Genomic DNA, 15,275 nt, shown 5'->3' on the forward strand with positions numbered 1-15,275 from the left:
TCAGGTAAGAATTTTACTGAGTACTTACTTTTAATGTAAAAAATGGCAACACAATTTTTACAAGTAGTCAATTTAACTGTACGTGAAGCCAGTTGCTACTGCATGGTTCCACCACATTCGTCAGTTCACTCGGTGTTAACTGAAATACATCTAAATAAGATAAATATTTCCCTGGTGTTATATTAATTAAATTCCATCCTACAACATGCATATATGTCCAACATAAAACCGTTATTATATGCGTCTAAAGATCTATATCTGTTCGACATGCTATAGTAAGAATCTGGCAGTCTGGTAGCCATGTTGTATTAATATGAACTGTATTGCTTTACACAGCGTCAAATTCATATCATGGCTAAACAATCGACTGAATAGCATAATATGAACAGCACTCACTGATAGACGACAGGTTGCCACGCACTATCAGCTATAAGACATTTACATCTACAACAAGGAATCAATTTCTGGACCACGGCTGCGTGGCAGTATACTGACTAGTGGCTGTTGTCATCGAGACAAGTTTCGGTGAATATATGAGCGCTTTCGCCGGAAAGCGTTTACCGGCGATCTCCACTTCAAACTCGGCATTCTTTAGTATGAAGTCGTTCTCAATCGGCCTCAGCTGTCCAGTTTCCTCATCCGTGTCGTGTACGTACCCTACAACAATGCAGCACGCTCGTAAGCTGTCAGCAGAGCGGCTATAAACGTGTGTTCATAACACATAACTCTATGATGCTGGATACTGGCTACTATATGTAAGCTGTTAGCTCATGCACAGTGGCATCAGGCTAATTCTTCGTTCATGTTTGTCATCTAACAATAGATGATGACGGCATACCAACAGATGGCAGCACTATCAAACTGATGAACATATACTGATATGCACGCAGCTAAACGTGTCACCCACGAATAATTTGTTAACGAATTGTCAACAAGCTAAGGGCAAACTTAATTTTACTATATCCAGTAATAAATCATCAATCACTCACTAATGCCTATTCATAAACAGATGGGGATAACATTTGACCATCTTGAGCAGGACATCACTGAAGCCACCACCAAGGCTGGGCCCTATTAGATATAGATACCCTATATATTAGCCCTATAGACACACTCACCGATGAGGCACTGTTTGTTGAGCGTATAGCCATAGGCAGCAGATGTTGCTGTGCCACACAGTTTGCCATTCCTGCAAGAAAGAGACACAAAGAGACACCCTTATGTATAGGTGTGACTATATGTTCCATTTGTGAACACCACACATTTCCTTGCTGAGATATTGCAAAAATTACTGCCAAGATGCTAACACATCCGCCATCATCATGCACACTGTGCAAAATCCAAATTTATTTTAACAAAATAGGTATCTGCACTGAGGATGGGCGAGTATTATCATTGCCATGACAACTACCTATAGAAAGCTTCGCCGCCCCATGGCCAGATATCATTCTCCAGGTCGTGCTTGTTGATCTGTAGCTGCACGAGACGTTTGCAAACGCCCTCCTTTTTCTGATGCAACAGAGCTTCCTTTCCAATGAAATCTTTCTGCAATTTCGTAAAAATAACAGCTGATGCAAATTGTGACCAAAGGTACAAGACTCCACATACACCAGGTAATAACAGAGCGTTTGTCTGAAACACAAATCTATAGGCCCTTTAACCTTGACCTTTGCAGGATATATCTGCAAACAGAGAACAGAATGCCTACCTGTACACGCTTGCTGGCTCGCTGCGCTGGCTGGCTCGCTGGCTCGCTGGCTGACGTGCTAATATCGATCGCGCGAACACACTAACACACTAACACTCGAACACACGAACACACTGTTGGGCGGAGGTAACAATAGCCACACACGATGTCTGACGCATTAACACGCTTGGAAGAATAGAAGTCATTTCTTCTAACTTCCGGCGCGACTCACGTCGAATTTCACGCGGAAGGCCCTTCCAGCTTCGAGAGGTGTGGTGGCTGGTGTGAGGTCCTGACCCCAATGAGCAAACAACTTCTCCACCCTGAGTGAGCGCAGAGCGAGGTAGCCAGCGTGCTTGATGCCATAGTGCTTACCAACATCCAGCAGTCGGTTGTAGATGTGTAGCGCGTACTACGATGCGTCCCAGAATGGAAAAAGAAAAGTACGCGATTAATATTTATTTTCACCGCTATATGTAAAAAAATTTGCCAAACGAAAACATTGCGTTTTTTCCCATATATCCTGTTCATACTCAGTACTGGGTTATATTCAGTAGTGGGATTCAATACGTGCAAGGCTATCTAATATTAGGTGACATAAAGGGGTTTTGCACATGCTTATCATATCTACTTTGTATACAAGCAACAGTGCTTCCTAATAATCGTGTAAACATCGTTGTCTATTTTCATCTAGCACGAGGAAGACCTAGCACTAGAATTTCCAGGTTGACCTTCTTAAAATGCTTGGGTTGCACATTCTCGAGTGAAGTGCTACAACTGCGATACATTCGCGCGTAGAAATAAAGGTCAATCGCTTGCTAATTACTTTTGACCCTTGCTAATTACTTCCCAGTGTATTATATTGTATTATAAATTCAAAAGTCATTTTACATACTGATGCAAATCATGAGCGAACACAGAGTAACACTAACAGTACCTCGTTAGGAATATAGAGAACCCATCCTAGTTCTCCAGCATGGGATATGCTCAGCGCAATCACGCCTGTTGCATAGCCTATATCTATCACCTAAAGAACAAGGAAAAGTAAGATTAAGGAGATCTCAGTGACACATTTGAAAATTCTTATAATACACAATAATAATAAAAGTGCATAATCAAATGGGGATCCTATCAAGTGCTCTTGAAATATCGAAGCAATTCACCAAGCAAGGCTACCGAGATATACTTTTGGTTCATGAAATCAGGCGACACTTTCTTCGCCCCACTCTAGTATGAACAGTATAAACTACAATTGTTTCTGCAAAAACCACATGGGTTCTTGCATGGCGATCAACTTCTTGCAATTATATACGTAACCGAATAGAGCTGGGCGAGTAGTTTAGTAATAGATTAGTAATGCCAGCGAATCTCAGGGCCATAGCCAGAGGTAAATTTTGTAGGAGGCAAATGTTGTGAGTTATAGAACAAGGAGCGAAGCGAGCCAATAAAGTGTGGGGTATGGGGCCCGCTTAGGGGAAATTTTGTAGGAGGCATTTGCCTCCTATTGCCTAATGGTAGCTACGGCCCTGCCAGCGATGAATAATGACTATGCGAATAATGACTATGAATAGAGCTATGCGAAAATTATCGCATAGAGGGGGAGCCACTGGTTTAGTAAAGCAGACGGCACGCACCCTGCAGCGGAAGTAAGGGAAGTCGGCCGGCAGCATGGACGACTCCGTGAGACGGGACATGACGTCGCGCGATTTGTCGCCGAGGATGTTCAGCGATGTGTACATCGACGACACGTCGTTGGCGTTCACCGAACCGTCCTCCGGCAGGTGGCGCCGGAGCCACTTCATGCAGCGCGTCTGCTGGATGGACGGCGAGATGACGAAGTATCTGTGGACGATGAAAAAGATGTGAGGAAATATCTGTGGCGAACGAAAAATATACGACGAAATACCTGTGTGGAGTACAACGGAAAAGATATGAAGAAATATCTGTGGAGAACGACGAAAAAGAGATGACGAAATATCTGTGGAAGATGAAAAAGAGATGACCAAATATCTGTAGACAATGAAAAGTATATGATGAAATTATCGTGGAGTAGAACGTAAAAAAGATGATGAAATATCTGTGGAGGAAAATGAAAAAAAAGATGACGAAATATCTGTGGACAATGAAAAAAAAGATGACGAAATATCTGTGGAGGACAACGAAGAGTCAGTGGAGGGGAAGGTAATAAAAGGAATACCAGGAATAGGGGGAGGAGGCAGAGGAGGGGAAGGAGGAGGAGGAGTAGGAGGAGGGGAAGAAGCATAACAGGATAGCAATGATAAATAGAAGAAATTAGAATGATTTGGTGAAAAGCACGAAGGCTTACTCGTTTTCAGCCATGCGTACTATACTGCAGTCGTTCTCATAGCCACCGTGATAGTTCTGCATGCCTGTGTGGATAACATGACCCACTGGGATATCGACGTCATTTGAACAGAGTCTTTGTAGGAAGTCCACCACCTCTCTGCCTGCAGACTGTTTAGAAACAGATATAAAGAAACAGCTAGCACACATCACAGGTGTGAACATGTATGTACTGTGTATGTGTTACCAGCACATTTTGATTTAGTATATATACATGATATACCAGGTCCAGCAACTCCCTTCCAGCTATGCCCTATCTCTCTCGAGAATAATTGTTTTCTAATGTAAATTCTTCCATTCCGTTCAAAATTCCATTTTCCATTCTCCAGCCAAGTTAATGCTACTGGCACTCTCTCCTGACATATATACTAGTGACTGAAACTCTCTATTCTCAGCTAGTAAATATAGTAAGTTCATACCTTCAGCTCAAACTTTGTGAAGGATGACATGTCTATGAGAGCGACCCCCTGCCTGCATGCCATGTACTCCTCACGAACAGCATCAAACCACACAGGCTTCCTGAACGTCAGGTCGGTCTGGTATAGGAAGGAGCGGTCCGATTCTAGTACGTTATCTGCAAACAACACGATTCAACAGATGGCACGATTACTTCAATACATATGAGTGAGCTTGCGTGCATGCGAGTGATTGCATGTGTGTGCATGTGTGTGTGCGTGTGCATGTGCGTACGTGTGCATGCGTGCATGCGTGCGTGTGCATGTGTGTATGCGTGCGTGTATAGAAAATACAGGTTATCAACAATCCAAATTCATTATGTCGGTAAGAATATTTTACCACCAAAAAAGTGCCGTTGCACTTGGATTTCACCATTTTCCTCAGGTGTGTGCGTGAAACGTGTAAAAACGTTACTACTCTTGAGAATAAATTTTACCTATATGTATAAATATATATATATATATATATATATAGCATTAACATATTAATAAATAATAAGTAATACTATTAACAGCTACATTTTTCAAATGCACCTATACCTGTATACCTAGTGGTTCAATCTAGCCGAATGCATACAACACTATTCACGATTCTGCACACACATTTTCACTGTGTCATACCTGAGTCACAGTCAAACCACATTGGTCGCTCATAGCCGCAGGACTGCCCATAGATGGCGCCACACGCCTGTAGACACGAGTAGAGCGACGAGGTCCTCAGATTTCGGCTGGTGATGTGGTCCGATAGTGGATAATTCAATAAGTAGTGTTTACCTGAAGAGCATTCACATACAAAGCAAGTATTACGCTATACTACAACCACATATCTGTCTAGGTTAACTTAAGTCCATAAGAATGCGTGGATAAGTACTATAGTTGATAGATAACAAACGATCTACACACAAAACGGAAACAGCTACTTTGTGTGTGTTTGGGGGGGGGGTGAATTTCGTAGACTTACCAGCAATTTAATTATGTTAAAAAGGCGAATTGGGTCAATCTCTCTCGTCACTTTCTCAATAACATCGTTTTCTAATTGGCCCAATGTGAAATAATGTATCTGAGGCACTGAATGCAATGTCTGTAAATGTATCAAATATGTATATTTAAACGTAGTCCGTGCGTCCACATGTGCAATGCTCTTAGCAGCATGTTCCTCAGATACAATCGTGGCACATTAACCAATCTCATCATATTTACAATAGATTTCTCCTCAACATTGTATGGACACGTACCTATACTTTATTACTTGTACACGCGCCCACATAACGTTTGTACCCCCCCCCCCCCCAACACAGGTGTAAAGACGCCACAGGTGTCAGTGCCGACCTACCGACGATTTCCGTCACCCTGTCCTTGAGAAACTTGCGGTTGTTGTGAAGGTCGAGGAAGCGTTTCACGTCGTGCTGCCACAGGTCCACGCTCGACTCCCCGTCCACTATCAGCTCGGCTGTCGCCCGGCCGATGCCGCCCGCCATCGTGATGCCTTGAGAGTTCATTCCGGTCGCCACGATGTAGTTGTCAATCTACCCACACAGGAATAATACACCGTAGGTATATTAGGGGATATAACAAATATACTGCATACACCAGTGATATAACTATATACTATATATTTTTATATACTATAAGTATTACTATTAACAGCTACATTTTTCAAATGCACCTATACCTGTATACCTAGTGGTTCAATCTAGCCGAATGCATATAACTCTATTCACGATTCTGCACACAGATTTTCACTGTGTCATACCTGAGTCACAGTCAAACCACATTGGTCGCTCATAGCCGCAGGACTGCCCATAGATGGCGCCACACGCCTGTAGACACGAGTAGAGCGACGAGGTCCTCAGATTTCGGCTGGTGATGTGGTCCGATAGTGGATAATTCAATAAGTAGTGTTTACCTGAAGAGCATTCACATACAAAGCAAGTGTTACGCTATACTACAACCACATATCTGTCTAGGTTGACTCAAGTCCGTAAGAATGCGTGGATAAGTACTATAGTTGATAGATAACAAACGATCTACACACAAAACGGAAACAGCTACTTTGTGTGTGTTTGGGGGGGGGGTGAATTTCGTAGACTTACCAGCAATTTAATTATGTTAAAAAGGCGAATTGGGTCAATCTCTCTCGTCACTTTCTCAATAACATCGTTTTCTAATTGGCCCAATGTGAAATAATGTATCTGAGGCACTGAATGCAATGTCTGTAAATGTATCAAATATGTATATTTAAACGTAGTCCGTGCGTCCACACGTGCAATGCTCTTAGCAGCATGTTCCTCAGATACAATCGTGGCACATTAACCAATCTCATCATATTTACAATAGATTTCTCCTCAACATTGTATGAACACGTACCTATACTTTAATACTTGTACACGCGCACACGTAACGTTTGTACCTCTCCCCCCCCCCAACACAGGTGTAAAGACGCCACAGGTGTCAGTGCCGACCTACCGACGATTTCCGTCACCCTGTCCTTGAGAAACTTGCGGTTGTTGTGAAGGTCGAGGAAGCGTTTCACGTCGTGCTGCCACAGGTCCACGCTCGACTCCCCATCCACTATCAGCTCGGCTGTCGCCCGGCCGATGCCGCCTGCCATCATGATGCCTTGAGAGTTCATTCCGGTTGCCACGATGTAGTTGTCAATCTACCCACACAGGAATAATACACCGTAGGTATATTAAGGGATATAACAAATATACTGCGTACACCAGTGATATAACTATATACTATATATTTTTATATACTATATGTCAATCTACCCACGCAGGAGGAATACACAATTCAGTCTATAACTGTATACTGCATACAACAGGGATATAACTATACAGGTATGTCCCATTTTACAAGAGGGTTAGGGTCCAGTAAAACAGGGTCGTAAAATGAAAAGTCGTAAACAAGACCAAATTATAATGCAATTAAATGCTATCATTGGATATAGTTTGGATATAGGATGGCTATATATAGTTTGGTTATAGTTTGGATATAGTTTGGATATAGTTTGGATATAGTTTGGATACAGTTTCGTTATAGTTTGGATATTACTACTATAGATTACCTCCGGCGCTTCCCCAAAGACCATCTTTCCGTCGGGCGTGAAGCTCTCCGGACCGTTGGTCATGTGACGCAGCTGCGCATCCTTAAACGTCGGGATGCGGTGCATCACGGCCTGCAGCTGCTCCTCTGTGCGAAGCAAACAGAAGTACAGTGGAACCCCAATTTTACGCGCCCCGATTTAACGCGAATTCGGATATAAAGCGACGAGTCGTTGGACCCCCTTTTTTTTGCTCTTATATAGCCACATATATATATATAACCCCGCTTTAGCGCGACCCCGCTTTTTTCGCGATGACATTTTATGGACCCCAACCATCGCGTTATAACGGGCTACACTGTATATCATTTTTTGTTAATTTACACAAATCGGTTACACAACTGCCTAATGAGCAACCCATAGGCAAGCCAACATTTCGTACTTGCAGCAGGCTGGTCCAGGATTTCTGCTATGCATATCTATTTTTTGTTGTTCACTTTTAGCTTGTATATATTTATCAGGCAGTTACCTATGGCACTATCGCTCGATCACACGGCTGTTTGCCAGGCAACCCACATGCAAGCAAACATTTTGCACTTGCAGCAAACCAACCCAGGAAAATCCAAATCTATTACGCGTTGGTTGTAAGAAATATTATTTTACACACATTAATTACACCACTGAATTACAGCAGCCACACCATTAGAGAGCTTGCACTTGTGTTATCCGTGATGCCTCCGAACACTGTGAAGCCCATACGTACGGAAGTGATCCCAGTCCTCCGGCAGCAGTTGAAATTCGAAATCCTTCGGCACCATGTCGTGAAAGACGGGCTTGGCCACCGTCTCGAAGCCACCGGCCAGCAGGCCGCCCGACCACTCTCTCATGTAAATCTGACCATCATGGTCGCGAATCACTGTGAGCAGGGAGGAGGACACAAAGGCGGTTAGAGGCTCCGTTAAAGGTTAGAGGGGCTGGCTTTGTTTTGAGCAATGTGTCTACACTCGCTTTCCAATTTCGTTTCCCCTCGCACGCTCCAACACTCAGAATATCGGGCAAGTTCATCAAACTTTAGAAATCGGTAAAATTGCAACATACCCGTACGACGTATTTACATCAGTGGAGCAGTCACCTATTGATAGGCCCTATCTTATCAATTTCTCCTATCTCATGCTTTATCATGAAGGCAAAATTTGTACAAGAGAATAGCACAATATAGAATATAGACATTTACCATTTATATTAGAAGTATAAATACAAAATGTCTTGATGTTCTTACTACGTAGCATACTTACCCGGAAGCATATTATCGATTCCAAAAGGCTTCGTGACTACATAGAAGTGTTCTGTTGGATGAACGGGCACACGTATCTTCTTAGTCTGAGTCATGTACCTAGCAAGCTGATGTGACCACTGCAGCACAAACAAATGATGCTGTATACACGTTGGCCGTACTCTTCATACAAACACCTGCCCATCTGTGCTCTTACTACACAACGTTATCTGCTTAGGTAATCTCCAACGTTGAGTCTAACAAATACTGACTGAAAATTGTAAAACAAGACACAAAACAAAGCAGGTTTGACGACGTACCATGCCCGCGCAGTTCACGAAGTATTCGCACTCTATTGTGCCGTGATTCGTCTGCACCTTGTCAACCCTCAGGTTCTTTGTGAGGACATTCTCCACCCGGCAACCTTCTATGATCTCCCCGCCTGCAAGCATTCAGAGTCCAGCGATTCATATCGTCTGCTAGATTAAGTACTTGTAGTTTCATTACACATTGTAAAATAGTTGTAATACTCTTCACTGAGCTGATTGTTCATACGTTTATGCTATTCTACCAACAGTTATATGCCTTAAAATACATGTTATTGTACATTTACTATGAAGTTAGAGCAATCGGTTTTCTCTCGGTGAGGTGGAAGACTTGCCATTTTTCCGGGCCAACCTCGCAAATGTTGCGACAAGGTCCGACGGACTCACAACGCCATCCGAAGGTGTCCACAATGCACCCTGATGAAATAAACAAGTTTAATGCACACGTGTGTGCTAAATGCAGAACAGAAATGTCTTGATTAAACATACAAGAAGATCACTGTCTCTGCTACTATCTCTTGAGTACCTTGTCTTCTATTATTAGGTCATCTTTAAAATAATTCTTTATTTGTACCTTGGCGAGCAACTTAATAAGATGTACTTATAACACAGCTGAAACATATATATGTATATATATATTTATAAGTATGTATAAGTAGTATACAATATATATAAGAAAGTGTGGAATGTACCATACAACCTTAGCAGACAATACGTATCCGCATAGGATAGCATAGGATTAGGGTGACATGAAAAAGAAATTAAGTTCAACACCGCGTGATACCGGTAGATTGTAACAAACCTCTATGTCATCATCGCGAATGATAGGAGCAAGTTTCTTGGCTTCACTAGGTGTGATGAGTTCCGCTCCTATCCTCAGCAACCTATAACATGTAGTAGCATCTACTTATCAGTCCCTGTCACTAACATAAAGCACGAGTGTCTCTCGTTCTAACTAGCAATATATACTAAGCAGCAAACCAGACAACAGCATTATACTCCAGCTATAGCAAGTAATATATACGATGCATATAGAAATGCAGGTATGACATCTTTAGCTAGTCAAATGCAACTGATTGATAGTTAATAGCATGTATAAAATATTTAGCCTGTAGTGTATGTATGTAAGTGACTTAAGCTAGTGACACGTACCCCGTACACAGCTAGAAACATTTTATAATATCCTTTAATCATATTTATATAAATAATCAAATCATATAATAATATACATTCTTATACTACATATGTTCATACTGTAAGAATACTTAATTGTGTAGTTCCAGAATGAGATCAAACAAATCACTAACTTTCCACGTGTGACGATCCCGTGATAGGTGATAAGTCTGTCTTTGGTTCTCGCCACACTTAAGCTGCCACATTGTTTCCAACCTATACATATACATACATTCCAATCAGGTGAAAAATTTCTTTTTTTTCACGTGAGCTCATTAAAAGTCTGTGGGAAAAATAGCTCTCGTCAACATTTTTACGGGAGCTATTTTGAGCCTCACGGGAGCGATTTCGGAAGTTTGAAGAGCGAATCGCTCATCGCTCCCGTGTATTTTTTATCCCGATTCCAATATATTACACTGTATTATTGGGCACTCCAACATATATGCTAATGTTTTCCACTACATTGACATGACTACGTAGAGGTTAACCCATCTATATGATTGATCACACACCACGAAATTTGTAAATTAAGATATATCATCAATGTTGCTCCAGCACTAAAGCTCAGTTTATTTCGTCTTCACTGCGGTACGCTCTTTAACATTGGCATTAAATGTGCATATGGTACATGGTGGCGGTGTTATACCAAACTCAAGATCTCTTTATCAATTAAATCAAGTTAAATTTGAATTTACGTACATTAAAAAACAATGTAATTTCGACAGGGCAAACACTTAACGACTGATTTTATGTTGTGCAGCCAACCCCTCACCTGTCGCGTGACCCTCCTCTTCAAACTTCTTGTACAGTTCACGCGAGTACTGCGCGAGTTTCGATTCCGCTATGCCAGCCTTGATTTGACCGACAAGTCCAGCGGCGTGCCATGAGGTGCCGCATGACAGCCTGCGTGCGAGAAGGGAGCAGATTTACCTGAGTGAGTATAACAGAGCAGGGGTAGAAATTAGTTTGAAAATTTACAGGCCGGCCGGACCTGCAGGTAAGGGATTTTACACGCCCGCCAGACAAATTACAGAACCCGGGTCGCTGTTGTGCCCAACTTGACACAAGTGAGCAATACTGCGGTAACTTTTCATCCTCGCTGGCACTTTCCTTCAGCCGTGCATTTCCTACGAGCCCGCCAGGCCTGCTAGTATTAGAAATGTCAGGTCTCAGCCTCAAATAAAGGCATCGGGCCCACGGGCCCCTTATGATTTCGACCCATGCAAAGGGTAGAGGGATCATTGTACGGCCCACCTTTCCAGCCGAGTTTTTTGTTGCCATACAATCTCACTTCATAACCAGGTGCAATGCAAGTGCACTTGAGTCGCGTATTTCTGACTGCTCTAGGTAACCACACACGTGCACCACTTTCGCACACCTTCTGACATAATCCTAAATGTTGAGAGATAAACCGGCGCAAACAAGACGCTCTTTCAAGGTCACCTACTTAAATGCATGTACAACTGTTCTGCCACATAGCTATGTGAGAAACTAGGTGAGATACCTAATGGAGTAGGTTAATAAAAAGATAAAACTTCCTCTTTAAACCAACTCTCATAGCAAAAAAAAAATTAAAAGCAGCATCCTATTTTCAAACTTCGAGTCACAGTTGGAATATTCCTGTATATACTTAAACAATGCAAAAATTAGGCAAATAATGCACGTTAATTCCAACCTCTTTTGCAGAGAAACCGCAAAATAAGTGTGTGCCCAATATTTAGAAAAATGGTTCTGCAGATTTTTCGAGCCTTGACCTACTAATACCATTAAACATATAATATATGTTTAATGGTATTAGTAGGTCAAGGCTATACATGTAGATCTATACATGTATACTTGTATCCTGTATAGATTACAGGGTTCTCCAAGCTCTGAGTAGAAGCTCTGAGATGCAATCTGGGACACTCTGTGTGTAAATTTGAAGCACTGCATGTGGGGTGAAAATAGTTTGTTTTGCATGGGCAAAGCCATCGGAAAATTCAAAATAATTAATGGAATAAAAATACCAAAATGTAGGGGTGAACTTGCTGGTTTGCTCGTTCCAAATCGAGTTCACCTCTCATAAATAAATTTTAAAAAATTTGTCACCATTGACAATGGCAGGAGTGGTCGGTAAGTGTACCAGTCTACTCTACCTCGTGTTAGACTGGGTTACCTGCCCCGTAATAATGGCGTTGGAAATTAATTCACGATTTAATTCACGATTAAGATTTCTTGATGAGCTAGAAAACACTCGGATTTGAAGTATGAAAATGAACATTATTGGGCCAGCTAGCCTACACCAGTTGGTTGGGATTGATTGTCAGTTCAGATGCAAAATATTTAAAGCAAAGGTTATAAACCATAGATTAATTTTGGTACTATAACACGCGTATATAAGATAGCCGAGTCGGTTTATAGTTAGTGTTAGGGTTAGTGATAGGGATAGGGATAGGGTGACTGTTTGTACTTGTGTGTGAGACTGCCGTACCCGTAGCATCGAGACCAACGTGTATTAATTGTTTGAACTCCTTGTGATGACGGCTTTGATATTTAGCGTGCATTTTAGGATGGCGGGGCTCGACGATAGCGGGCCGCCAGGCTATAAGTGCTCTTGGAGAACCTTGATGTATAGATATTATCTATACAGGATATAAATATACATGTATAGATCTATAAATATGTTCCTGCTGATACTACGGCCCACGTAAAACCCTGGATCTCACTAAACCTCATGTAAGTGCATGGATAGGCTGAACCACATCCAGGGTGATAGGCCAGGCTGATCACACACATACATAAATACTACAGCATTTTGTGTCAACCAGTGAAGCAGATAAGGTCTATGTCCCCTTGACCTCTGTTTGACCTCGCTCGTTTAGCTATTTCTGACTAATATATATATATATATAATATATAATATATATAGGGTTAGGGTTAGGGTTAGGGTTAGGATTAGGGTTAGGGTTAGGGTTAGTCAGAAATAGCTAAACGAGCGAGGTCAAACAGAGGTCAGGGGGACATAGACCCTACGAGCACCAGTGAAAGGCAATAAATTGTTAAGGGGAAAAAATAACGTGAATCCAGTCATTTTGTTGACGAAATACCCTGTCTTGACGTCAGTGATTTATGTGTACAATCTCCCTGAAAATTCTGCTCAAAATGAGCAGAATATAATTATTGAGCATACTTTTAATTCAAAATATCGGCAAAATTTTAGCATTCTACTCAAAATACAGAAACTCGCCCACAAAACCAATACGTACTGCTTCCAGTGTTTTAAATTGCTATTCCACCGTAATCTGCAGCAGCTATCACGATAATGATATAACTCTGGATGTCACTACTCATGTGTTATTGCTACACTTGGTCTTGAAATCCAAAGCAGTCTCCCTCTTTGTGATAACACGCATATTCCCTTGATCTAAAGTGTGCATTCCCTCATGCACGTGCGTGCGTGCACGTGTGATATTCTACAACTGGTTCAATGACAGTCGAATTCAACCCGATAGTGGAAGCATCAAGTCATGACTTGTTTCCTATGAACGCCTAACCCACAGGCACTTGAAGCGTTTCAACTGTAAACACACGCCGCCGCCATTGCGCGCACACTGACACATAAATATATAGTGTCAGTGTATATTATGTGTCAGTGTATTATGTCATGTGTCTATATATTTATGTGTCATGTGTATATCTATATACACATATCTGTATGTCTATATTATTGTATGTGTCATGTGTCTATATATTTAGCTACACATGCGACTGTCGAGACAGTAACACTTGAGTGCATTTAAATCTTTTTAGACTGCTATATATATATCATACCCTTTTCAGATGACAACAGGTCAACAGGCGGTAACTCCTGTTATGTTTGACAAAATGTTATAGTTATTTGATAGCTAGTTCGGTAGGTCAAGCCCAACCTGTGGACCTTGCCCATGGACGTTCGAGTGGTCAACCCATAAAGACTTGTATTCTATCTTAATTTCGAGTCTAAAACAAATCGCTCTCAGCATAACTAAGAGTTCTGCATAGTGAGAATTCACACCTACGTGGCTCATAATTAATGATGTTAGACACATAGTTTCTAATGGACTATGTGACACATCAAAAATGACAACACAGTCAGAGGCTAATGAGATGATTAATAGGCACTGCAACGGCACTTACAAAGCACTAATTATTGTTGCAGCCATTGCAACAGCTGCAATACAGCATCCCAAATGTGCTGTTTGATGTTTTTTTAAAGCGTGTCTCCACTGCAATTGACATTATATGCGCTGATGTGATCAATGTTTGTTCTCCAAGTAAGTATGCCTGATAAAGACGGAATGTGTTTGTTTACAAGGTACCGGCGATGTTATCGGTGACCCTGCTAGTGAGCAGGCATTCCCTACTGCAAGTGCACAATCATGAGGTTTAGTTGTTCTCTCGGTAAACACGGGATCAGCTTGTGCTAAGTATGGTAAGTTTCTAATTATAGTAAAAGTAAATCTGCTTTTTATTGACTACGTCACGAATCTCTTGAAAATTAATACGTTGTAAAGCTTATTTTTGTAATTTTTTTTTGGCATCAAAACTCAGTACTAACGTTACTACAGATATATCCTCAAACTCTCCCCTGAGTTTTTCACGGCATTTCTAGTGTAATGATATGTTTTTACGTGCCTATAACAGTTTAAGGTAGCATCACGGTACTGCTGCGTCTATGTCATGTCATTATTTCTAGAAACAAGTGGTTCGTCATAACAGCACAGATGGTGGAGTCTGCACAGCAGGCGCGTGTGTTGTGGTGGCGGTGGTGGCGTGATTGCACTTCTGTTCTGTATCATCGTACAAACGGAGCGATGGAATGATGATTGTGGGGCTATTGGAACAGGAATGGTGGTAGGGCAACAGGCAACTTGAAAGCGTTTCAAACTGTAAACAGCACGCCGCGCCAATGCGCGCACAGCGTGACACATAA

The 15,275-nt window shown here is 41.7% G+C and overlaps 1 protein-coding gene across 3 annotated transcripts in view; it reads right to left on the bottom strand.

Annotated features, from left to right (window-relative positions):
* The window catches only part of LOC106808674 (pyruvate dehydrogenase phosphatase regulatory subunit, mitochondrial-like), a 26,623-nt gene continuing 11,348 nt past the window's right edge, over positions 1-15,275 (bottom strand). Inside the window, exons 3-20 of one of the 3 annotated variants that reach the window (XM_014811499.1) lie at positions 11,097-11,227; positions 10,459-10,540; positions 9,954-10,035; positions 9,487-9,568; positions 9,203-9,267; positions 8,848-8,965; positions 8,316-8,468; positions 7,577-7,701; positions 5,840-6,032; positions 5,128-5,280; positions 4,471-4,625; positions 4,014-4,162; positions 3,322-3,529; positions 2,625-2,714; positions 1,920-2,099; positions 1,412-1,545; positions 1,119-1,189; positions 1-657 (exon numbers count right to left, since the gene is read on the bottom strand). In XM_014811499.1, coding sequence (XP_014666985.1) covers positions 458-657; positions 1,119-1,189; positions 1,412-1,545; positions 1,920-2,099; positions 2,625-2,714; positions 3,322-3,529; positions 4,014-4,162; positions 4,471-4,625; positions 5,128-5,280; positions 5,840-6,032; positions 7,577-7,701; positions 8,316-8,468; positions 8,848-8,965; positions 9,203-9,267; positions 9,487-9,568; positions 9,954-10,035; positions 10,459-10,540; positions 11,097-11,227 — 2,371 coding nt within the window. In that variant the 3' untranslated portion in view covers positions 1-457. Of the gene's footprint in view, positions 658-1,118; positions 1,190-1,411; positions 1,546-1,919; positions 2,100-2,624; positions 2,715-3,321; positions 3,530-4,013; positions 4,163-4,470; positions 4,626-5,127; positions 5,281-5,839; positions 6,033-6,259; positions 6,413-6,972; positions 7,166-7,576; positions 7,702-8,315; positions 8,469-8,847; positions 8,966-9,145; positions 9,268-9,486; positions 9,569-9,953; positions 10,036-10,458; positions 10,541-11,096; positions 11,228-15,275 lie in introns of all 3 variants that reach the window. The other 2 variants (XM_014811497.1, XM_014811498.1) reach the window with 2 other exon arrangements.

This window comes from Priapulus caudatus, unplaced genomic scaffold, assembly GCF_000485595.1.
Source record: "Priapulus caudatus unplaced genomic scaffold, Priapulus_caudatus-5.0.1 Scaffold295, whole genome shotgun sequence".
NCBI classification, from domain to species: Eukaryota; Metazoa; Priapulida; class Priapulimorpha; order Priapulimorphida; family Priapulidae; genus Priapulus; species Priapulus caudatus.